General features: G+C 43.5%; 1 protein-coding gene across 2 annotated transcripts in view; it reads right to left on the bottom strand.

Moving 5' to 3' along the window:
- The window catches only part of TEDC1 (tubulin epsilon and delta complex 1), an 84,373-nt gene that overhangs the window by 41,552 nt on the left and 15,939 nt on the right, over positions 1-26,882 (bottom strand). For both annotated transcript variants that reach the window (XM_073639148.1, XM_073639149.1), the window contains exons 4-5: positions 12,801-12,959; positions 8,564-8,662 (exon numbers count right to left, since the gene is read on the bottom strand). In XM_073639148.1, the coding sequence (XP_073495249.1) occupies positions 8,564-8,662; positions 12,801-12,959 (258 nt within the window). The remainder of the gene's footprint in view (positions 1-8,563; positions 8,663-12,800; positions 12,960-26,882) is intronic.

Below are 26,882 nucleotides of genomic sequence, written 5' to 3'. Positions count from 1 at the left end.
GAATACAATTAGAATATAGCAAATAACTTTTATAAACTTTTCTAAACTCTTGTAAGTAAATATGCAATAAACACTGTTATGCAGTTAATAAGAAGAAATCTATAAATTTGTCCTCAGAAAAAGTATTGCCTCTGTCAGATCCTCCTTCATGGATGCCCTCAAATCTGATCTAATTATTTTGAGAGCAGAAAACAACCTCTCTACACTAACTTGGGTTGGTGGCAAAGCAGTAACCACTCGGGGGGGGGCAACATCTCTGACAATGTCAGGATACAGAGGAATCGCTTGTTGCACTGTTATTTTTGATGAACGGTCAAATTTCTCAATTTCTTTTAGTGCACATAAAAAATTCTGCTGAAATGTTCTGGCTGTGTTCTTTGATGGGGATGACCACTTTTCTATGCGGGAACGCTTTGCACGGTCCTTGTGATCCAAACATTTTTCACAATTAAATTCTTCATCAGTTGATGATGAGGGTGAAGATGTGGCAGGACGACCAAATTCTTCTTGTTCCTCCTGACTGTTCTGCAACCCTTTCATCCTTACTGCTATTTCAAACAGAGCTTCTTTTCCTTTAGTTAGCTGTTGATCATCTAGAAGAATCCGATGCATTGGGTCTACATAAACAGCTGCCAAAAGAATGGTATTTTGTAATAGTAGCTCCTCTCTCCATTGATGTAGCAATGCCACTTGCAATTAACCCTCCTCTTTGGGACAGGCGAGACATCAGGTTCTTCCACTCCTTTAAGAAAATACCTGGAGTTAAGTCCTCTGCTTGTCATTTTTTAGTCACTGTACATGGGTGCTCTAGCAATTTTTCCAGCTCAGTCACCTGATTCCACGGACTTTCATTTAGCGTCAGTTGAGGGTTAGCCATGTCTACAAGAAAGGTTTTCAGTTCAACCAAGCGCTGAATCATTAAGTAAGTACTGCCCCATCGTGTGGCTTGATCAATAATTGCCCCTTTTCCAGCACGTCTCTTCAAAATTGAGTCAACTTTAGGGGTTCTGGCAACAGTAGCCAATTTTCTCACCTTGCCAATCAGTGCAGCAGCATGTCCTTCTTGCAGACTGTCTCTTATAGCCAGCTGTAGCGTATGCACAACACAGCGCATGTGATGAATGAAAGAACGGATTGACACAGTTTCAACAAGATCATCTAAACTATCATGTTGCTGTTCATCTGAGGCAACTTCAGTTTGCTCCTCAGTTACAATACTGTGTTCCTCTATTTCAAACATTTCTGTGTCTGTGGACCCAGAATGTTCGTCTAGCTGCTGGTCACCATCATTACTCTCATTCATTAGCTTAATAGTACTTATCATATTTGAAGCATTGTCAGTTACGACAGAAAGAACTTGCTCTTTAAGTTCATAGTCTTGCAGAACCTTTTCCACCAAGACCTGGAGAAACTCACTGGTGTGATGAGCTTTGGTGTCTTTTACTGCCAATGTCTTGGTAACTATTTCATTTTTGTCACAAACAAATCAGACATTGATGGCAAAATAGTTCACTCTGTGACGTGTGCAGGCATCCATTTTAAGAAACAGAAAGAGTCCCTTGAGAGTTTTTTTTAAGTTCTTACTTTTGTTTAAAAGCTTCTTCGATTACTAATTTTCTAATACTCTCTCTCTCCAGAGAAACACCAAGCTTGCGGGCCATTTCCCCATTCAGACACATAAAAGCTGGTCATGAAAATAATGAAATGGGCACACTATCCTTTACAACAAGCTCTATGATCTGTTTTTTAAATGTATCTACTGTCATTGTCACAGTAACTTTGTCACTGACAAAATATCTTGCAACTGATGGCTGCAAAGTTCTCTGCTCCTTTGTTTGGCTGGAAGAGCTGGGTACTGGTTCATTGGTTTGGATGCAGTCTCTCTCATCCACTGCTTTCAGTACTTCTGGATGAAAGCGCTGTAAATGTCTCTTTAGATTAGAAGCTCTGGTAGGAGCATTTTTATCTTTGCCTGACTATGCACTGATTTTTGCTTCACAGCATTTGTTTTCGTCTGGATCATTTGTCATACACTGACAGACATAATGTTTTCTATCTTGAGTGATGGTGAAATGTTCAAATACAGCTGATTTAATGTGACGCTTCTTTGACATTCTCAGGTTTTTAATTCTGCATTCACAATCCAAATGACAATTGTTTTTCCTAAAAACAATTGTACAAAATTATTGCCAGGTCGTACAACTGATATAGTGGTCAGTAATACTGTTATTCCTCATGTACTCACAGTTAACTGATGCAAAGTTTGTTGAAAGGATAATACTTCTTACAGTCTTCCTCTTCTGAGTAGCAGCTGTGAGATACTTGGAAGACGCACACCTAGTAAACATCTAGTCTAGAGGAGGAGCTTTACTACTAAGACTTTGCAACACATTTTCACTTTCAGTTTCATACATTGTAAGTAGGGGGGTTGGGGCAGCATGAGGTTAACCAAGTATAAGATTAGATAAGGGCAGTGGAGAACAGTGACACACAAGAAGTAAGAAATGTCTCTATCTCCAGCAGAACTGCTTATCACTGTTGTTCATAGTTTGATAGAACATATATATTTGAGTAACATTTATAAAATTCATATGAAAGTTTAATTATGAAATATTAATACATTTTTTTTTAAAGCTTGAGTCGGAGTTGGTACATTTCTACCGACTCCAACTCCACAGCCCTGCTATATATAAGAGACATGCAGAGTGTCAGACAATCAGGTGGGGGTGCAGCTATAGAAATTAAAAACCAGGGAGTGCTTTTTTAATGTAGCGAAGGTCTTGTCTTTCCTACATCAGATTACTGTTTATTTCCAGATGAAATTGTAACATTTCCCGGAATGCAAATCACAAGAAAAAGCATTTTGCAGATACTTAGCTTACAAATTAGGCGCTTGCACAATAGGAATATTATGAGAATTCCAGAACTGTGAATGCAGCTCAGGACAAAGAATCTGTCATTTGGCATTTGATATAAATAATAATGCCTGATTGGCGAGCGTTCAACGGTTTTGACTTTCACCGATCGCTACAATGAAGTGGCAATGGCATTGAAACGTTTGTGCCACTGTGCTTTTGCTATGGCTTTTTCCAGAAGTATTGTTGGCCACTAACTGTAATGGGCCACCCATAACTCATGAGGAAGCTGTGCAAAACTATCAGGAGTAGTGATGGGCGAACCCGAACGCTGAAGTTCAGGGTCTGTACCAGACACCTAGTGTTTGTACCAGACACCTAGTGTTTGTGAATGGACTCCGAACATGGACATCTCACGGAAGTCTGTGTTACTGTTCGGGTTCTGCAGCCCGAACAAAGCTTGCTGAAGGGCTGCAGCGCAGCCAATCAAGAAGCTTTTCCGATGTGGGCACTTCCGGCTCCATCACAGCCATGTCTGCGATTGGCCGATGCACCATGTGAAAAAATAATAAAAATAAAAAAGTGGGGTCCCTCTTATTTTTAATAACAAGCTCAGGTAAAGCAGACAACTGCAGTTTGCAGCCCTCAGCTGTCTGCTTTATCTTGGCTATGTTATGTTCTGCTACCAGAGCTAAGGAAAGAGAGGAGATCTGTCCCTACGATAGAACTCAGCTGAATCCCTACGATGTAACAGGGAACCTGATCCTGCGATCAGACCTGCTAAAGTCCTAAGCTAGTCTGTACGGAGACCTATAGATGTAGGGAAGGAATCCCTACAAGTACTAAGGACTGGGAGGAAAATGGGACACCTCCTAACAGAAATAGTAGCAGACAGACGAACAAACAAAATATATAGAACATAGAGGTCCGTAGACCAAGCAAACTAACAGAGTTAGATACAGAGCACAGGCTAGCTAGAAAGTAGTTAAACAATGAAGTCCAGCAAAGCCAGAAGGGCGGAGCAGGATTAAATAGGCCAACAAGGTCATGTGACCAGCAAAGGAAAAAACCTAAGAGCAAGGTTCTAACAGGCTAGTTATCAAAAATAGAGGGGCCAATAGGACACAGCTATTCCCGCTTGCCCTGGTGCATTTGTAAACGGAGTAATATTTTGGGGTTGATGTCAGCTGTGTATTGCTCACTGACATCAAGCCCAGAGGTTAGTAATGGGGCAGCGTCTATCAGACACCCCCATTACTAACCCGGTTAAGTGAATAGTTAAAAAAAAAAAAACGCAGACACACAGGAAAAAAATACTTTATTTGAAAAAAGACTCCCTCATTTACCAATTTATCAATTAAAAATAAATCCAGGAAGTTCCGACGGTAATCTAAAGTGTAATTCCCACTACATCCATCGAATCCTATGGAGTCTCGTTCTGGGAAAGTTCTCAGAACGGGACTTTATAGTTCACTCCCATTCAGCGGCAGGCATGGAAATTCTCACGCTTGTGCCGGTCGCTGACCACGAGTAACCCTATTGAGCCTCATTCTGAGAACTTTCTCAGAACGAGACTCCATAGGATTCGATGGACATTGTGGGACATTACTCTCTTGGATTACCATCGGAAATTCATGGATTTATTTTTAAATTAATTAATTGGTAAACGAGGAAGTGGGGAAGTCTTTATTCATTACTGGAATACCGTCGGAGCTTTGTGGGACCATTTTTAATAATAAATTGGTGAACCGGGGAGTATTTATTCAAAAAAACTTATTTGTTTGGTGTATTTTTTTTTAAACTATTCAATTACTGGGTTAGTAATAGGGGTGTTAGACACCGGCCCATTACTAACCTCTGGGCTTGATGTCAGCTGTCAATTCACAGCTGACATCAACCCCAAAATATTACCCTGTTTGCCAACACACCAGGGCAATCAGGAAGAGCCAGGCAAAGCGCCAGAATTATATGAAAAAAATATGATGTGCCACTTCTGGGGCAGCTGTAGGATGAAATTTGTAGGTTGGGAATGGCCCAATAACCATGGGCATTCCCAGCCTATTAATATAAGCCCGCAGCTGTCTGCTTTACCTTAGCTGGTTATTAAAAATAGGGGGACCCCATGCCACTTTTTTATTTATTTATTACTAATAAATGAATAATACTAATAAAAAAATGAAAAAAACAACGTTGGGCCCCCTGTATTTTTAATAACCAGCCAAGGAAAAGCAAACAGCGGTGAGTTGCTCTTATTATGCTGAGAAAGGAACAATATCCATGGACCTTCCCAGCCTATTAAAATCAGCCCCCAGCTGTCTGCTCTGCTTTTACTGTTTATTAAAAATCGGGACACCTTAAAAAAAAATGACATGGGGGTCCCCCCCATTTTTAATAACCAGCTAATGTAAAGCAGACAGCTGGGGGTTGATAATAATAGGCTGGGAAGGGTCAAGGATATTGGCCCCTTCCCAGCCTAATAAGACCAGTCTTCAGCTGCCCCAGAAAGGGCGCATCCAGACATGTCTATCAGACACCCCCATTACTAACCCAGTAAGTAAAAACATAAAAAAAACACACCGAAAAAACAAACAAACAAACAAAAAAAACCTCCCCAATAATTTCCCTCTTTCCCCCATTTATTGAAAAAAAATAATAATAATCCATAGGGTCCACTGTAATCCAAATGGAGGTCCCACGACGATCCCAGTCTTCTTCATCCAGTCCATGGAGCCCCGTTCAGCAAACGTAGCTCCATAGATTGGACCAGCTCCGCGAGACCCGGCTGCTGTGAACTCAGTTGACGTCAGTAAGGTTACCTCAGTTGATAGTGGCCGCTTCTCACAAGAGCAGCGCAAGTGCTGGACTGATGAGCGACCGCGCCAGTCTATGGAGCTTCGTTCTCTGAATGGGACTCCATAGACTGGACAAAGAAGACGGGGATCGTCGTGAGACCTCCATTTGGATTACGACGGACGCTGTGGATTATTATTATTATTATTTTTTAATAAATTGGGGATAGAGGGAAATTGTTGAGGAGGTTTTTTTTTTTTTCAAATAAAGATTTTTGCTCTGTGTTTTTTTTTTCTCATTTTACTTATAGATTTACTTTAGATATACTTTATCTGATAGACGCCTCTCCATTACTAACCCGGGGGCTTGATGTCAGCAGGCATTACACAGCTGATATCAACCCCACAATCCCATTACTCTGGTTGCCAGGGACCCAGGGCAATCAGGAAGAGCCAAGGCTAAGTGTCATAATTAGCGCATCTAATGGATGCACCATTACTTAGGCGGCTGAGGGCTGGTCTTATTAGGCTGGGAAGGGGCCTAATAAGCCCTATCCATGGCCCTTCCCAGTCTATTAGTATCAGCCCCTAGCTGTCTGCTTTGCCTTAGCTGGTTATTAAAAAGAAGGGGAAACCCATGTCGTAATAAGTAAATGAAAACAAACGGCGTGGGGTCCCCCATATTTTTAATAACCAGCTAAGGAAAAGCAGACAGCTGCAAGCGAATATTAATAGGCTGGGAATGCCCATGGTTATTGGGCCATTCCCAACCTACAAATATCAGCCGGCAGCCGCCCCAGAAGTTGCGCATCATATTTGATGCACCAATTCTGGCAATTAGCCTCAGCTCTTCCCGATTGCCCTGGTGCAGTGCAAATAGGGTAATTGTTTTTGGGGTTAGTAATGGAGAGTGGTCAATCAGACACCCCCATTACTAACCCAGTAGTAAAAATAAATAAAACTACACACTGAAAAAAAAAAAAACTTTTATTTGAATAAAAAATTCCCCACACTAACCCTTGGTCATAAATGTCTTAATCAAATGATCCCACGTTCATCTTCTTGGTCTCCAGCACCTGTGAATAGCCGTAAAGCTACTGCTATGCACAGGCGCCGGCTGATGACTACTCAAATCAGAGTCGCCTGCTCTCGCTGCTATCAGCGAGACCAGGCACACGATGATGGCAGAAATAGTCAGCAGTCGACGCCTGACCGCCGGTAACCTTGTCACCGCCGGTCACACGCTGTCCTCTGTGTGACAGCGTAAAAACCTGCAGCAGTCCGCGATACTGAAGTGACAGCTGCTGGGTAAGGTTTCTGCTGGTCAGAGCCACTGTTTCCCATGCTGTCACAGAGAGTTGACTTTAATGCGGTTCAAGTTCACATACCATTTTGGTACCCGAACCAAACTTTTTCCTAAAGTTCGGCGGAACCCAGCGGACCCAAACATGCACAGGTCTGCCCATCCCTAATCAGGAGTAAAGTGGCATAGCACATTTTGGTGATTGTTAGTGGTCACAAGGTTTAAATTCTTGCCAATCAAACATTGAGGACATATAGTGATAAGCCAACAATGTTTATCCAAGACAACTCCCTTCTTGACACCTATGTAGGTCACTTGTTGGGCGACAGTGTATGGAGCGGGCCCAGGAGCTGAGCCTGCACCAAATCCAGGAGATGCCGGCTCTGTTACACAGCCAGCATCTACCTATAACAACAGCGACAGGAGTTAGTGCTGATGGCTGCCGTTTAACCACTTAAATGTTGCTGTCAATTACTGACAGCAGCATTTATATGACCCAATTGCCGGTGTGCACATGCACTGGCTCGCATTAGGCCCCCTGCCCTTCTACGCATTTTATGTAATTTTGACTATATACACTGAAGTACTGCAGTATGTAGAATAAGAAATTAAATATTAAAAAAATATATAGTTTAAAAAATAAAAATATTCAAATTTCCCCCTTTTTACCCTTTTAAAGATAAAAAAAATGAAACACATTTGGTACTGCCACATCAATAAAAGTCTGCTCAAAATATGAAACAAAAAAACGCCAGAAGTGCAGTTTTTCATAGAAAAAAATGCAATAACAAGTGATTAAAACCTCAAAAAATGGTAACAATAAAAACCTCAGCTCGACCAACAAAAAACAAGCTCCTGGAAAAAGGATAGAAAAAAAAAATGAAAGTGCAAAAACGAGAAATTGCCTTGGCCGAGGTTAATAATTGAGAGCAGATGGATTGTCCTTCAGAGAGTACACGGCATAAGACCATGCATGGGCCGAGTCCTGGGGCATGCATTAGACAACACAGCCTTTTATTTCTGTCCCACTGGAGAGGGGCAATGCAGAGTAGCGTATCCTCTTTATGCATCTTTTTGCTCCTGGCAACACTTAGAAATCCATTACGTCTCCTCTCTTACATAATCATTTGTTGCATTGGCTTGGCTGGTCATTAAGGTGAATCGGTCAGCAGGTTTTTGTTAGGTAATGTGAGAGAAGCATGATGTAGGGCCAGAGAGCCTGATTCCAGGGATGTGTTACTTACTGGGCTGCTTGGTGCAGATTTGATAGAATCCCTGTTTTCTCTGCTGTAGATGTAGCAGAGCTCAGAATGCTGAGCTGTGTGAACCCCGCCCCCACCACCGATTGGCAGCTTCCTGTGTACACTGTGCATTGTGGTGGGGACGGGGTTACACAGATTAGCTGGACTGTCTGGCATGCAGCACCTAGTCTTGCAGTGATAATCTGTTGATAAAAGACTAATTGTATTGAATATTGAAACTGCAGCAAACGACGCATCCCTGGAATCAGGGTCTCTGCCCCTACATTATGCTGCTGTCAGATTACATAGCAAAAACCTGCAAAAAAAATTCCCTTCCACTTCAGGACAAGTATATTAGCCCCGGCTCTTACTTACCTTATCACAGCTTTTGGGATCTCTAACAAGCTCTGCTTCCATGAGAGACAAGTGGCCAGTGGTTTTGTCAATGTGGCAACCTTGAGTATATGAATGGATCTAAAACACAAAATAACAAAAGGTTATGGATATTCCACAAACTCCTTGTGATAATTATGCACTAATGTATTCCTGGGGGCACTATGGGATGGAGGTATGGGATCCACACCTGGCAGAGTATTTAGTAGACGCAGCATTTTTTTTTTGGGGGGGGGGGGGGGTTATAGTACGGTTTTACAAGCGTTGTGGCTGATATAACCTGGCATGTAAAGGAACTTCAATGCTTTATATTCATCTGAACAATGAATAGTCAAAATGATCAGAGAGCTCCCCGCAGGACGGAGAAAGCCATCATAATTCGGAGCCCTGCATACAAAATAAAAAAAAAGCCTTTTCCATAAGAGTTTTGCCTCTCCCCAGATGCCGCGAGCCAGCGTTTATGGCTCCCGTGCTCCCACGGCTTATATGCCACTTCAAAGCACTTCTCCATTTAGAAGCAGCTGTGTGCAGCTGATAGTCTGCCACCAATATAGGTTACCATCGCCGTCACTGGAGCCGCATTAATGAGCGACCAAACTAGTCATTCCCTAATAAAATTACTATTAGCAAGGCTGCCTCAGCAGTAGGAGCAGAAACACCCCAGGACCCGGGGAGGATTGCTATTTGGTAGAATTTCCGACATGTCAGAGCCTTTGATCGGCGGATGTCTGGCTGCGGAGATCTCCGCTAATCACTAAAAACAAATGAAGCCATTGGCTGCACGCTGCGGCCCTAAGGCTTTGCGTGGCTCTCTGAAGGGCTTTACTCAACTTACTTGATTTAGTGATTCTCAGATTTAAAAAAAAAATATTTATTAACATTATTAAAGGGAATCAGTCAGCAGTTTTTGTTATGGAATCTGATGTAGGGGCAGAGAGCCTGATTCCAGGGATGTGTCACTTACTGGGCTGCTTGGTGTAGTTTTGATACAATCCCTATTTTCTCTGCTGTAGATGTAGCAGTGCTCAGAATGCTGAGTCCTGTGTAACCCCGCCCCCACCACTGATTGGCAGCTTTCTGACAGTGTACACAGGAAGCTGCCAATCAGTGGTGGGGGCGGGGTTACACAGATTAGCCTGATTGGCCTGCACATGAGACCTAGTCCTGCTGAGAAAACACTGATTGTATTGAAACTACAACAAGCTGCTGAGCAAGTGACGCATCCCTGAAATCAGTGTCTTTGTACCTACATTATGCTGCTTTAAGATTAAAATGACAACAACCGGCTAACAGATTACTAGGCTTAGGTATACCCCCATGGATACACGCTATAACTCTATATAGCTGTAGCCTGCATTCACACAGCTTGCCATCTGAACCCAATGTCTTTCTAATATTAGGGTGAGAATGACATAGGAGACAGAAGGAAGCAGGGAAGTGTAAAAATCCCATTGTTTATGTTATAGGCAAAGATCCGAGGCCGACACTGGAATATTCTGCTGCGGATGTGCCCCAGATGGGCATTGGGACTTAATTCAGAATAGGAAAAATCTCTGGTTTTCCGTGTGGAATCCCAATTTTTTTTTTTTTAATTTTCCACTGTGGAGATATATTCAGCATAAAATTCCTTATTCATTCATATTGTGTGCTGAACAGTGGATTTGATGAAAATATAAAGTGTTTGCACCACTTGTGCTGTCTAAACTCGGCTCAGGGAGGGAAAGTAAAGCATCGTTTGTTATTCTACAACGAACCGAGTTTCTGCAGAAACATTTTCTGACAATGTGTGAACACACACTTATACTACTTAGGGTTAGTGTGTACCCTTTAGCCATGGAGACACATATCTGCTTAGTAGCTGTAGACACAAATGCAGAGGCGTACTGCCAATGGCGGCAGGCCACGCGACTGCAATGGGGCCCGTGAGCCGGGAGGCCCGGTGTCAGCGCCCGCATCAGAACCCCCCACCAGACAGCCAGTGCTGCCCACCCGACCTGTATTCAACTGTAGTGGCAGATGAAAGCAATGATGGAGGAGGGAGCGTCATGTGACAGTACCCCTCCCCCATCATTCCCCCTCTGCATCTGACACCGCGGCACAATGACATCACTTCATCGCTCCACGCTGGGTCAGGCAATGGAGCTGAGGAGACGCGCTGCAGAGACCGAAGCAGCAGGGGAACGAGGAGCGGTAAGTGTGTATTTATTTAATGTGGCTGCATTTTGCCCTATGGGGGCTGCATTAAACTGTGTGGAGGACCATGAGGAGTGCATTATATTACATGGAGGACCATGGGGGGCGCATTATATTGCATGGAGGATGCATTATATTGCATGGAGGACCATGGGGGGGCGCCTTATATTGCATGGAGGACCATGGGGGGGCGCATTAAACTATATGGAAGGCTATGTGGGCGCATTATAATATTTGGAGAGTTATGTGGGGCCATTATACTGTATGCAAGCAATTATACAGTGGGGTCCATCTTACTGTTTGGAGGGCTATGTGGGGGCCACTATACTGCATGGAAAGCTATGTGGGGTCACAGTTGGGGAACCATACTGTGTTGGGGTCACCATACTTTGCGTCAGGAGTTGAGGTGGGGTACAGTAGGGTAATTATACTGTGCATGTGGAAGAATGCACCATTGTTGTATCATACTGTGTTTGGGGGGCACTTTTGTTGGCATCATACTTTATGGGGGCAATGAAAGAGGAATCTAGGACTTCAGCAGGAGGAAAATTACTTTGTAAAGGCTGGAAAGTTGTGAGATCTGCTCTTCTGCGACCCCCACAATTATTTAATTATTTTTTGGGGGGCGAAGGGGAGGGGGCAATTAGAACTTCTGCTATGGAGCCCCATGATTTCTATTTACGCCCCTGCACAAATGGTAAGTATTTTGAAGCAATACTACTTGGAAAAATATTACATTTTTTGGGATGAGCTCTAGCAGTAATAAAACAAGAGGTCATGGCGTTCAAAAAGAGGCACCTTAAGAAACGCGCTGTAGCGCTGGCGTCCCTGCCCTCTGCTAGGCAGGGACGCTGCTCCCCTCACCGCTCTGCTGTCAGCGCGCGCTCCGTCCCGGCGTCCTCCTCCTGCTCTGCTCCGTGCCCGGCGTCCTCTCCCCGCTCTGCTGTCAGCGCGCGCTCCTTCCCGGCGTCCTCCTCCCGCTCTGCTCTCAGCGCGCGCTCCTTCCCGGCCCCTGTGCTTAGGGCGCGCGCGCGCGCGCTCCCCTCCTCTTAAAGGGGCCGCGCGCGCCGTCCTAAGGAGTCCCCGGCCAATGGCCGGAGGACTTCATCATATATAAGGCACCTCCTCCAAAATGGAGGTGCCCGAGCAATGTTGTTTGCACCTGTGTCTCACCTGTGCTTCAGCCCTCAGGTCCCGTTGCCAGTTACCTGCCAGTTACCTGCCTGATTCCTGCCAGTTACCTGCCTGATTCCTGCCTGATTCCTGCCTGAATACTTGTTACCTGTCTGCCAGTCTGAGGTCCGACGGTCTGCCTTACTACTCCTGTCAGTCTGTCTAAGGACCAGCCTGCCCGCTCACCTGGGAGCGCATATCAGCTACCTGCCTGCTTGCCTGAGGTCCGACGGTCTGCCTTACTACTCCGGTCAGTCTGTCTATGGACCAGCTTGCCCGCTCACCTGGGAGCGCTTCTCCGTTACCTGCCTGCTTGCCAGCCCGGAGGCTCCGTTGTCACGTGCTGTGACCACCAGCTATCTCAGAGACTCTTGCCCGCTCACCTGGGAGCGCATCTCCGTTACCTGCCTGCTTGCCAGCCCGGAGGTCCCGTTGTCACTTGCGGTGACCACCAGCTATTCCAGAGACTCTTGCCCGCTCACCTGGGAGCGCTTCTCCGTTACCTGCCTGCCTGCCAGCCCGGAGGCTCCGCCGTCACGTGCCGTGACCACCTGCTATTCCAGAGACTCTCGCCTGCTCACCTGGGAGCACCCATCTACCATCTGCCTGCTAGCCTACCCGGAGGCTCTGCCATCACAGGTCGTACCTACCCCTTACCCAGAGACTGCCCTGATCACTTGCCGTATCTCCCTGTCCGTTCACCCAGAGACTGCCCTGATCACTTGCCGTATCTCCCTGTCCGTTCATCCAGAGACTGCCACCCGCTCCCTTACAAGGGCCGCCCCCTTGTATAGTAGCTCAGAGGTTCCGCCTCCCGGACCCGTTACACGCGCTAGACAAACTATGTGTGTACCTGATGTAAAACCGTGCATTCCTCTAGATGTGCCGCATACAACGCTCTCCAGGAAAATCGCAGCTTGCCATTCATCCACTGGAGGAATCGGACATCGACATCTTGCTTAGAGGATATAGAAATGTCTTTAGGCTTTTGGATAGATATATCCACAGGACACTAGGAGACATAATAAGGTGTGTATTATACATACAGGATATTGGCAGCCCAGCAAAATGCTCCTTCTCCTTATTGTATCACATCAGAGTTAAAGTAGAAAATGTAAAACTGTATATATACATAAGTGCAAAAAAAGCCGGCAGCACACTGTAGGAATATCAAAAAAGTGAACAAACTTTTAAATTTGCCATGTGTGCAAAAAAATCAATGTTTTGGTACCAAAGAGCCTTTGTCAACAGAAGTTTTATTGCCTTCATAAAACAAAAAAACAACTTCTCCTGGGAACAGAGGTATAACAGCAAATAATCAGTTTACGTAACATGTGTGTCACTTTTTCCTATATTACTTAAAAAAAAATTAAAAGAAGAACAAAAATAATAATAATTGAGACATTGAGGTCGGACACTTTGATCTTCAGAAGGTTCCTCCGACAGCTAATAATTTGCAAGTACGTAGGAAATTGACCACCTCTGATAAGACTGCAGTGGTGGCCGGTAACTAGGTAACAACTAGGAAACTATACAATTAAAAATCCCTCCGTTCTGGAGAACAGAGAGGATTATGTAATAAGTGGTACCTGCAATTTTACTCATTTTGATCATGAGAAAACCTCTAAAGCAGAGGCGACAAGTCTTCATCCGGCTTCTTCTCTCCGCTCCTGCTGCTCAGATATCTGATCCTTCTCCTTCAAAATGAAAGAGCATATGGGACTATCGGAAAACTATTTTAAAGAGGGAAAGGATGAGATTGGTTTTATTAGCTTTGAGCACTCTCCAATTAACAAAAGAGGCCGAGTCAGACGAATTCCATCAATGAAACCATCTGTAATAAACTAGAAATTCACCGCGACAGGAAATTCTTCGCTGATCAGTGACTGCAGCAAAATAAAGCTCCCATCCCAATCTGTAAAATGTGTGCAGGCCAACTACTATAAAGTTTTTCCACTTATAAAAATGAAAAAAAAAAAGTTAAAAAGTTAAACCAAATTTTTGGGGGCAAAAAAATTATCTTGTGTTATCTTTTTCCAGCAGTTCGAAAGACAATGAATGGAGTGTAGGTTGAGTATGTGCACCTCTGCCGCATTCAAGACAGGGCTCTGCGAGGCCGGTTCCTGCATCTACAGCCTCGATTTAGGAAGATCCAAGCAGTCAGACGCACCCTCCATCAATGGGTTATCTCCTCTACAACAGATAACGGAGGACTTACAATTTTTAGAATAAGCCTTTAAAGCAGGGGTGGGCAATTAATATTTCTGAGGGGCCACGTGAGAGACCGTGATTATTGTGGAGGGCTGAACCAATAGGCTGAAATTAATTCTGTTCAATATTAACATTAACATATTCATTATAACTATGTATATTAAATTGTATCACTCAATATTGAGCAGAAGTATGCTGACATCTCCCAATATACCGTATGAGCTCATACACAGCCCCCTGTATACCGCAAGACCCAACACACAGGCCCTATATACCGTAAGAGCCTCCACATAGCCTCCTACATACAGTATGAGCCCCTACATAGCCCCCTATATACAGCATGAGCCCCTACATATATAGTGTGAGCCCCCACAGAGCCTCCATAGTGTGAGCCCCCACAGAGCCTCCATATACAAACAGTGGACCCCACATAGCCTCCATATATACACTGTGAACCCCACATAGCCTCCATATATACACTGTGAACCCCACACAGCCTCCATATATACACTGTGAACCCCACATAGCCTCCATATATACACTGTGAGCTCCACATAGCCTCCATATATACAGTATGAGACCCAAAGCCTCCTATATACATACAAATATACCATACACATGAAACAAAAAAACACCACATACTCGCCTCGCTCCTGTTGCCCCGGCACTCTGCTCCTGTCTTCTGTGCATTGAGTCTCAGCAGCAGTGCAATGAAATGACATCATCGAGTCTGCTGTCTCACATGCTGATTGGTGGAAGATGGAGCCAACGGCCCCTCCTCCACCAATGTATTCACCGCTGTCTGCTTCCTGAGGATGCAGATAGCGATGACAGCGTCCGGCGGAGGTTGGACAGCTAGCATGGTACAGCCCGTGGGCCAGTTTCAGCATTTTGGCTGTCTTGGTCCACAGGTCGGACTGGGACAGCCAGAGGGCCGTACGTGGCCTGCGGGTCACAGCTTGCCCAGGTCTGCTTTAAAGGGATATTCTGGTCAAAGCAAGGTATCAACTATCTAATGTAATGTCCAGTTCAGTCACCCTTCCCCCTCATAATTTGCAACTTAATTGATCAAAACCAGTGTGCATTCACAGTAACAATGGCTAAGTCTGTGACAGTGTAGCTTGCAGTATATGGAAACACAAAATTAGAATAAATTGGAGAAGTGCTTTAAAACAATAAATACATATAATGGGCAAAAAAAAACTTCATATCCCTTATCGAGAATCTACATTGGGGAAAATAAGTATTTGATCCAATGTTGAACTTTTTGGTATCAACTCCACTCACCGTGTTTGGAGGAAGAAGGATGAATACATCCTCGAGAACACCATCCCAACCGTGAAGCATGGTGGGGGAAACCGCATACTATGGGGGTGCTTTTCTGCAAAGGGGACAGGACGACTGCACCGTATTGAAGGGAGGATGGATGGGGTCATGTATCGAGACATATTGGCCAACTAACCTCCTCCACTAAGTAGTGGCTCCGTAAGAAGCATTTCAAGGTCCTGGAGTGGCCTAGGCAGTCTCCAGGCCTGAACCCAATAGAAAATCTTTGGAGGGAGCTGAAACTCAATGCTGCCCTGAAACCTGGAAGATCTGGATTAGATCTGTATGGAGAAGGGGGCCAAAATTCCTGCTACAGTGTGTGCAAACTTGGTCAAGAACTACAGGAGACTTCCGACCTCTGTAATTGCAAACAAAGGTTTCTGTACCAAATATTAAGCTGTTTTTCTAATGTATCAAATAATTAATTTGCATTTTATTGCATGAAATAAGTATGTAAAAATAATACGTGATGGATTTTTTTTAGATTCAGTCTCTCACAGGTGAACTGTACCTACGATAAAAATTACACACCTCTCCATTCTCTGTAGGTGGGAAAACGTGCAAAATTGGCAGTGTATCAAATACTTTTTCCCCACTCTATAACCAGATTTCTGCTGGTCTGAGAGCAGAAATGATAATTCCAGAGCAGGGTCACTTACTGGGCTTCTTGCTGTGGTTTTGATAAACTGCTCTCCTATCTGTTGCAGCCTGCTAGTCCTTTCAATGATAACCTCCTGCTAGCTCATCCTTCAGATTCATGAGCTGCATCAATCCCAACACCTCAACAATAACTGACTGTTTAAGCACATTGTAGACAGAAGGCTGTCAATCAGTGGTGTAGGAGGAGTACACAGAGCTCTTCGTTGAGAGGACTAGCAGAGCTGCAGCAGATAAACCTGCAGCAATAAGCTCATTATTCATGTGCTCCAGCTATCTCCACCCCCACCAATAACTGGCAGCTTTGTAACACCGCACAGTGTAGACAGAAAAGTATCAATCAATGGTGTGGGTGGCGTTATGCAGCGCTCATTATTGAGAGGACTAGCGGAGCTCCAGATGATAAAAGTGATTTTTTTAAAATCAAAACTGCAGCAAGCAGCCCAGTAAGTGACCCAGCGCTGGAATCAGTGTCTCGATTTGTGTTTTATGCTACCTCTGGGTTTGGGAATCCTATACCTAGTGACAGATTCCCTTTAAGGAGCTGGTTATAGAAAAACGGTAAGCGCTGCTGTGATATTGAAGTGTGTGTTGCTAAGTAACTAGGACGGAGCAATATTATAGTCAGTTTGGAGTTGCTAGAAAACAAGCAATATCAATATGGATAAATAGACACGGCTCAGCTTTATATATGGATATATGCGATTTTAGGAATACAGAACCAGCAAAGCCTTGAATCATTAATGGAGTGGCACTGTTGTGTGAATGGATGTGGTGTACTGTGATCTGACTACAGGGAAGGAGTGTAATAACAAGATAATATATTATGCTCATACTTTGGACGTGGCCAGGCATCCTGACAACACCTACAAGCATGCTGCAAATGCAGCTTTCACAGATCAGTTCTTGGCCTCCATTAGGATACATTACCTTACCTGAGGTCTTTTCCGGCTGCCTCCTGCTCTGACATTAGAGGTCCGTTCCTTCTTCAGCCAACATGGCCGCCGCAGTGGCATGTGGACCACAGTGGTGAGAGTGAACCATGCCTGCCCTATGCAGCACAGGATGAACGGCACGGTCCGCATCCCCGCTGCTTAAGTCTCAGCAGAAGATATTCTGGCTTAAATCCCCACGCCCTCCCTTCCATGAAAAAAGTTTTGCACAAAAAAAAAAAAAAAAGTATATTCAGCAGGTGAAAAAAAGTATTGAACACTTCACCAGTTTTTTAGTAAAAATATTTCAAAAAAGGTGCTATTGTCATGAAATTCTCACCAGATGTCGGTAACAACCCATCCAATCCACACAAGCAAAGAAATCAAACCACAGATGTCCATATATTATGTGTAATAATGAGAAATGACACAGGGAAAAAGTATTGAACGCATGAAGAAATTGAAGTGCAAAAAGCTCTGGAAAGTCATGGCACCAGATAAAATCTATTAGTAATTAGAAAACAATCCTGACACTTAGTAAAAACTAATTTCAGCTGGTTCAACTGATGGCCTATAAAAAGGTGTGTCATTACAAAGGAACATCTCATGATGGGTAAAACCAGTGAGCTGTCTCAAGACCTTTGCAACCTTATTGTAGCAAAGTATACTGATGGCATTGGTTACAGAAGAATTTCTAATCTACTCAAGTTTCCAGTGAGGACCATTGGGGCCATAATCCGGAAGTGGAAAGAACATGATTTCACCATAAACCAGACACAACCTGGTGCAAGATTTCAGATAGAGGAGTGAAAAGAATTATCAGAAGAGTTGTTCAAAAGCCAAGGACCACCTGTGGAGAGCTCCAGAAAGATCTGGAAACAGCAGGTACAATTATATATATATAAAAAAAAACACAGTAATGCTCTCGACATCCATGGCCTGTATGCACGTTCAACACACAAGACTTCATTGCTGAACAAAAAGCATGGTCAAGTGTGTTTAAAGTTTGCTCAACAACATTAGACAAGTCTGTGAAATACTGGGAGAATATAGTCTGGTCAGATGAGTTAACTCTTTGGATGCCATAATTCACACCATGTTTGAAGGCGAAAAGGCTCTGCATATCACCCCAAAAACACAATACCAACAGTGAAGTTTCAAGGTGAGAACATCATGGTGTGGGGCTGTTTTTCAGCATACAGCACTGGCAAATTTTATATAATTGAAGGAAAGATGAATAGACAAAGGTACCGAGACATTCTTGATAAAAAAAAAATAAAAATCTGCTGCCATCTACCAGGATGATGAAGATGAAACGAGAGTGGACATTTCAGTGAGATAATGATCCCAAACACACAGTCAAGGAAACGCTCAATTGATTTTAGAGAAAGAAAATAATGCTGCCAGAATGGCCCACCCAATCTTAAGGACTGGGCAATTTTTTATTCCCCCTTCGTCCAGCAGCCAAAATAGTTTTTCTTCTGCCTTTCATATATCACATGATGTACTTGGAAAATGGGGAAAAAATTCAATTTTGGTGAACTGAAGAATAAATAATTGCAATTCCATTTTTGTTTTTTTGTGGGTTTCACGTTATGGCCTTTATTGTGTAGTAAAAAATAACCTGGTAACATGATTCTCCAGGTCAATACAATTACAGCAATACAATAGAACTCAAAGAGATTCTCTCAAGAAGTAATCCAAGGAGACCGCTGTCACCACTGCAAAGTAGGAGGTGGGCGGATGGATTGGCGGGATGCAGGTCCATCAGACAGGTCAGTAGTCTCTGGCCACTGGACGGGAGGCTCACAATTGATTGATCCGGGCTGGCATCATCATTGCAGTGAGAATGCATTTTTTTTGGACTGTAGTGTTTAAAATACATTGATTCTTCCTACTTACATCTACGTAAGCCGTCACTAAGGGTTTAAACACTTATTTTTTGTATTCTTTTTTTCTTCTTCAGTTTTTACAATATTTATTAATTCCAAAACAAGACTTGAACAGGTTATCCATTGATTGCTTAGTTAATACACTGCACTACTTGTGCAGTGCCTAGCCTTTCCATGCTAGACAGCATTCAGATATCCATATTTCACGGTAAGTGTACAGAACACAATGTCTGGCCCGGCCGCAGGTCTACTGACCCAAACTCAACAGCCTCCTATATATATCTGTGAGGCTTTTCAGTTCAGGTCAGAAAACACAGATGGTCTTGAAGTTACAATCCATACACTGATATTGAAATGCAGTCCTTATACCGACAAGCCACCTATTAGAGTCTGCTTCTGCCAGCCTTAATAGAGATCAGTTGTAAGATCTCTAATTGTGTTGCATGGGAGCAGATGGGCTGACAGAAGAAGCACTCTCCCTCTGTCCTACTCCTGAGATGCTATAGTTGTGATTGATCGCTGATCTCACCAGTTCAGTCCCCACAGTTTCAGCAGGTTGCAGGCCATGGTTATGAGCCAACTAATTGACAAGTCCTATTGACGGACTTTCTTTGTCATATGAAGTGTACAGTACAGACCAAAAGTTTGGACACACCTTCTCATTTAAAGATTTTTCTGTATTTTCTTGACTATGAAAATTGTACATTCACACTGAAGGCATCAAAACTATGAATTAACACATGTGGAATTATATACGTAACAAAAAAGTGTGAAACAACTGAAAATATGTCTTATATTCTAGGTTCTTCAAAGTAGTCACCTTTTGCTTTGATGACTGCTTTTTTCACTCTTGGCATTCTCTTGATGAGCTTAAAGAGGTAGTCACCGGAAATGGTCTTCCAACAATCTTGAAGGAGTTCCCAGAGATGCTTAGCACTTGTTGCCCCTTTTGCCTTCACTCTGCGGTCCAGCTCACCCCAAACCATCTCGATTGGGTTCAGGTCTGGTGACTGTGGAGGCCAGGTCATCTGGCGTAGCACCCCATCACTCTCCCTCTTGGTCAAATAGCCCTTACACAGCCTGGAGGTGTGTTTGGGGTCATTGTCCTGTTGAAAAATAAATGATGGCCCAACTAAACGCAAACCGGATGGAATAGCATGCTGCTGCACGATGCTATGGTAGCCATGCTGGTTCAGTATGCCTTTAATTTTGAATAAATCCCCAACAGTGTCACCAGCGAAGCACCCCCACACCATCACACCTCCTCCTCAATGCTTCACGGTGGGAACCAGGCATGTAGAGTCCATCCGTTCACCTTTTCTACGTCGCACAAATACACGGTGGTTGGAACCAAAGATCTCAAATTTGGACTCATCAGACCAAAGCACAGATTTCCACTGGTCTAATGTCCATTCCTTGTGTTCTTTAGCCCAAACAAGTCTCTTCTGCTTGTTGCCTGTCCTTAGCAGTGGTTTCCTAGCAGCTATTTTACCATGAAGGCCTGCTGCACAAAGTCTCCTCTTAACAGTTGTTGTAGAGATGTGTCTGCTGCTAGAACTCTGTGTGGCATTGACCTGGTCTCTAATCTGAGCTGCTGTTAATCTGCGATTTCTGAGGCTGGTGACTTGGATAAACTTATCCTCAGAAGCAGAGGTGACTCTTGGTCTTCCTTTCCTGGGGCGGTCCTCATGTGAGCCAGTTTCTTTGTAGCGCTTGATGGTTTTTGCAACTGCACTTGGGGACACTTTCAAAGTTTTCCCAATTTTTCGGACTGACTGACCTTCAGTTCTTAAAGTAACGATGGCCACTCGTTTTTCTTTACTTAGCTGCTTTTTTCTTGCCATAATACAAATTCTAACAGTCTATTCAGTAGGACAATCAGCTGTGTATCCACCAGACTTCTGCACAACACAACTGATGGTCCCAACCCCATTTATAAGGCAAGAAACCCCACTTACTAAACCTGACAGGGCACACCTGTGAAGTGAAAACCCATTTCCGGTGACTACCTCTTGAAGCTCATCAAGAGAAAGCCAAGAGAGTGCAAAGCAGTCATCAAAGCAAAAGGTGGCTACTTTGAAGTACCTAGAATATAAAACATATTTTCAGTTGTTTCACACTTTTTTGTTAAGTATATAATTCCACGTGTTAATTCATAGTTTTGATGCCTTCAGTGTGAATGTACAATTTTCATAGTCATAAAAACACAGAAAAATCTTTAAATGAGGTGTGTCCAAACTTTTGGTCTGTACTGTATATTCATCGGCCACGACAATGGTCGCTACACTGGAGCGGGAGTGCCACCTCTGACCTGTCAGTATCCACGGCTCTTCTTTTGATTGGACAGTCATGTACATCATGCCGGAACGATGATGTTGCGCCAGGCAGCCACACACCAGTCATAGCTGACGGTATGGTGGAATGGGACGTAAATCGATTGCCACCAATTCTAGTTATTCGAACGTTGCAAATGCAAATTAGTGAGCGTCAGACCATTGCGATCCCACCCGATTCTGAAAACAGGGCTTTGAAAGGGGTTTTTTTGTGGGACTGCTTGAAAAAGCCACAGAGAATGAACAGGGCATTGATCGGTGAACTATCCCTTAATCCAGAACTTTTAATTTTGAGAAAATCTCTTTAAATAGTCAGAGAAGACAGATCTGGTTTCCCAAAGAGACACTTCCAGTTACGGTCACGTTTACCACGCAACAGATGGCAATGTGCATCCGAGCCCCGTGATGGATGGCTAAAACAGTAGGAAGTAAATTCTTGGAGATGTACGAATACCTTTCAGAAAGCCGTGCAGATGCCTTTTTTTTTTCTTCCCGCCTCTGATTACCATTTTTCAGCTCTACTCACTCGCACACATATGCACTTAAAGCCGCATGCAGTCATTTATATAAAGCGGGACTTTATACGCGAACAATGTCGCCAGTGGCGAAAAACAGCAAGTAGCGAAAAATAGAATGGCAGCCGTATAATTATGTCAAATCACTTATGTACAGCATGTACATTTTATAATACGGCCCCTGTGCCAGCGAAAATCCGGAGAAAACAACCTTTTCGAGCACCCACTCTCTTCGCACAGCGTGAGCAGGCATGAACCTTTAGTGGTTTCTATAGAAATGCTTCATAATGACGATCAACGGGGAGCTGTGTCACAAAAAAGAAAGGCTGCTCTAAATGCTGCAGCGACGACATCTGACAGTCCCAAATCCTGCTAATAAACTCGCAGACCAATTATCTGCATTACAGGCGAATATTCAGCGCAGTCGTTAGGAAAAACGCCTTTTAATTACTTCTAGTTGCCTGGACTGCAGAAATAAAAAACACGGAATTAAAGGGCTTTTCCTAGTAGTGCACATGTGCTACAATCGCATCGATCACTATCTCCGTCAGCCCCATAGAAGAGAATGACATAGTAGTGACTAACAGGACTGACACTCCGCTCACACCGGGGTCTTTGGGACTCCTGCCCCGATGTTAAATCTGTTCCCATAGACTGAAGAAAGTGGCACTGCGCATGTGCAACATCCACTCCGATCAGAGTTCTTCTTGCTGCAGTCGTGCAGCGAGACTGAATGGAGGGTTGGTGCTTACTGATCTGTGGAGGTCCTAGCGGTGGGACGCAAATGTCGATCACCTATGCGTCCACTGCTGGGGAATGGTCACCTATACAATACAAGGAAGGTTAGAGACCACCAGAACGGCTGCCGCTTATACAAATCATCTCTCCATGCCAAGAAGGAGACCCTGCTCTATGGTGTCCTATGCCCCCTAATAAGATACGAGACGTCCCCTTCACCCTTTTAAAGGACTCAGACAATTCTTAACTTTTTTTTTTCATTTTTTTCCTTCCCCTTTTCAAATACTGTGTAATTTTTCCATCAACCTATACGTATGAGGACTTTTTTTTTCTTTTTTTTTTGCGGTAAGACTTGTAGTTTTGAAAGAGACACCATCAATTTTACCATATACTGTAGCGTTCATTTAAAATGGTGAAAAAAGAAAACAACAACTTTAAATTGCGCCATTTTTTCTTGTGTTTTAATTTTACGATGTCCACTGTGCGGTAAAAATGACCTGACCGAACGATTCTCCAGGTCAGTAAGATAAGGGTGACCCCAAAACTTGCATAGGTTTTTTTTTTAAGTTATTTTTTTGGTTTTTAGCATTCAAAAAAAAATCTGAACTGTGTAAAAATAAAATTTGTTTGTGTTGCCGATTTCAACTTTTTAATTTTACATATGACTAGTGATGAGTGAGTATGTTCGGTTAACCCTCTCGGTGAGTATGCTCGGGCGAGTACCGAGTATCTTCAGCGTGCTCGGTGATGTGTTTGAATCACTCCCGTGTGCATGATTTGCGACTGTTTGACAGCTTTATTACATGTGAGGAATGTGAAAGAAACAAGCATTCCTCACACAGGAGTGATTCAAACATATCAGCGAGTACGCTGAAGATACTCGGTACTCACACGAGTATACTCGCCTAGAGGGTTAACCGAACATACTCGCTCATCACTACATATGACGTTTTGATCAGTTCTTGCATTCTTTTTAATGTTTTGATTTAAATGTCCAATTGCAATTTTGGAGTTTCACCTTTCCTTTTTTTTTTTTTTCTTCTCTTTACAACAATTACCTATTGGGTTAGTCCATTTTATATTTTGATAGGTTGGATTTCTATGAAAGCGACATTAAGAAATAGGATTTTTTTTTACATTATTTTATTTTTAACTCTGAAAAAAGAAGGTTGGATCGAATTTTTATGTGTTTTTTCCTTCATTTTTTACATTCTTTAAAACTTTTTCCCAGTAAGTAAAAATCTCTGTCTTCTATGACACCCATCATTGGAGAATTAACAAGACAGACATAGGGGACCTTCAGCAGGCCCCCGGCTTTCATGGCAGCCCATAAGCTCCTTGCAATTGCCTCATGTGGGAATGGGTACCAGAATGAACACCTGGATCATGACACTTAAATGCCAGTCAGTGATTGACTGCAGCATCTAAGACGTTGACTGCAGCATCTAAGACGTTGACTGCAGCATCTAAGACGTTGACTGCAGCATCTAAGACGTTGACTGCAGCGATCAGCAGTAGCTCTGATTGCTGCTGTTAAATACAGATGCCAGCTATGCAGTACAGCTGTGGTCACCCCTGTGTGGAGCGGGCTCAGTTCTTGAGCCTGCAACAAACACTGTGACTTGCTACATGATGTATATATCCGTCACGGAACGTTAAGGAGTTAAAATAACTTTTCCAAAAAATAATATACTCCATGCTACAAACAGACCGGAGCATTGATCGCACGGCTGCAGTTTTCGTAAAATATCTAAGTTGCTATACGGACATGAAATATCCATTAAGCGCGGCTTACTTATGTACATACAGGAGTCTCCCTGGACTAAGACGAGAGAGTCTTTGGTGGCGTTTCCCATAATCAGGTCACTGATTATATTTTTCGAGTGGCTGCTGTAATCTGAATGGTCATTGGGGGTTACACCACATCTTTTTAAAAGCTCCCAAATCTGAAGGGAATAGCATTCAGAGGCACTTGTGTGTAGGTCTGAGAAGGACAGGCGGAAAGAGAGAAACATTAGGGCACTGAGAAACAAGTGCCTGCACAGAGATCACCAGGGATATCCGTCATTGGAAATCTCCTATGGGTGGGGGGACGATTAAGCGGATCTGGGGCGGCGATTCTTCTATGTAGAGGGCACCAAGCAATCAATCATTGCCACAATGCATACTGGCTACAGCAAATGTAGAGGTTTAAAGGAGTATTCCCATCTCAGACATTTATGGAACATCCACAGTATAGTAATGGGTCCAACACTGGAACCGGACATATATTGAAAAAAAAAAAATGAAAGGGATCGTCACCCTTTTGGACCTTTTTTTTTTACTTAATTGCATGCATCTTTGATTAAAATGTATTTTTGCAATTGCATTTCAGTAAAAATTTTGCATCGTTTGGCTATTACAGACCATAAGGCTATGTTCACACATTGCATTTTTTTGCTGCTTTTTTATGCAAATTTTAAGCTGTGTTTTACAGAGCCAACAAAGGCTATGAGATTTCATGAATCTCATGCACACACACATTGCTTTTTTCCCTGATTGATTTGGAAAACTGCTGGGTTTTGCAAACTGCAGCATGTCACTTCTTTCAGTGTTTTTTCACCCATAGAAAGCAATGGGTGAGTACAAAAACGCAGATGTAAGGTTTTGCTGCGTTTTTGGTGCAAAAACCTGAGGAAGTTGAATCATGTTTTTTTTTTGATGCACTAAACTTTATCAGCATGCACAAAAGACAAATGTACCCAATAAAAGCGCAGCAAAACCTGCGTTTTGTAAGCTGCTTCTTTACTGCCAAGAGAGCAGGTTTTGCCTGCGGAAAAAAAAAACGCAGCAAAAACGCAACGTGTGAACATAGCCTAAAAAGGTCATCCCTTGAAGTGGCTGAGCAGGCGTGGCTCGCTCCATTCACTTCTATAGGAGTGCGCTTGCTTGGCTATTGTCGGAAATCCCACTGGAGTGAGCCGAGAGCACGGCACACGAGCAGCCACCTCTCCATTCACAGCACAGCACTAATCTCCAGAGAGGTGCGAGTCCCAAAGACATTTAAAGGGGCTGTCCATATTAAAAGACTTTTTTTTTTTACTTAAATGTATTTATATTGGCTTAAAAATGTTTGGCAGCACCAATCACAGCCGTCACAATGGGTGGGGTGATCGTGACATCACTTCTCCTGATTAACCCCTTAGGAACTGATTAGCTGAACAATAGTTTATGACCAATCAAAGGGGTTAATCAAAAATAGCAATCTCGGCTCTGCACGCCATCTTTACCTCAGAGTTGGCGTGCAGAGAGGTAGGGAGAACCTCTATGTTCGGACAGTAGTTGACCACTTCAGGAGAAAATTTGCTGAGGCGTACAACCCCCGAAAGGGGCATCGCTATAGATGAATCTCTGGTTCATTTCGAAGGGAGGCTACAATTCCGACAATACCACGTACGGAATAAAACTGTACAAGTTGTGTGAGAGTACCTCAGAGTACACCCACAGGTTTAGGGTCTCTGAAGAGAAGGACACCCAGGTTGACCCCTCTGAATGCCCTCCTGTCCTGGGAGTAAGCGAGAAAATTGTGTGGGGTTTCTGCACCCACTTAGGATGATCATCTCTATGTAGATAACTTTTACACCAGCATCGTACTCTTCAAGACCCTCTCTGTCAGAGGTACAGCTGCATGCGGCACCGTGTGAAAAAAAATCAGAGGCCTCCCTAAGCCACTAATTGGGAAACTGCTGAGAAAGGGCGAAAGCAGAGCCCAATGTAGTGACAACCTGCTGGTGGTCAAGTATAAGGACAAGAGGGATGTCCTTATGACCACCATACACCGTGACAACAGCTCCCTTGTCACTGTCCGAGGTACCACAACACAAGTCCCAAAGCCAGATTGTATCTTGGATTATAATAAATCCATGGGGGGTGTAGATCTCTCAGATCAGGTTCTCAAACCATACAGTGCCATGCGAAAAGCTAAAGTATGGTACAAAAAAATTGGCCGTACACATTGTACAATGCTTTTGTACTGTTTCGATCTGCAGGCAATACTGGGACCTTCCTTCAGTTTCAGGAGGTAGTCATCAAGGCCCTAATGCTTGGCACTCAGGAAGGTGAGGGTCCAAGTACTTCTAAAATGGATAGTCCTCTATCGTCCCAGGTCAACATTTTCCAGGAGAGGTTTCCCAAACTGCAAGGAACTGAAGATCACAAAAAAGGTGCAGAGAATGCTCCAAAAGGGGAATCCGAAAAGGCACAATTTACCATTGTGAAACCTTCCCTTTGCATTAAAGAAGTTGTGCACTACTTTAGATTACCCCCCCAATGTATCCCCCCGGGGCCCCTAA

The sequence above is a fragment of the Phyllobates terribilis genome, unplaced genomic scaffold (assembly GCF_046119375.1).
Source record: "Phyllobates terribilis strain yellow unplaced genomic scaffold, ASM4611937v1 Scaffold_7__3_contigs__length_470593459, whole genome shotgun sequence".
NCBI classification, from domain to species: domain Eukaryota; kingdom Metazoa; phylum Chordata; class Amphibia; order Anura; family Dendrobatidae; genus Phyllobates; species Phyllobates terribilis.
Note: the sequence above shows the minus strand (reverse complement) of the source record. Positions and strands in the feature narration are given on the sequence as shown.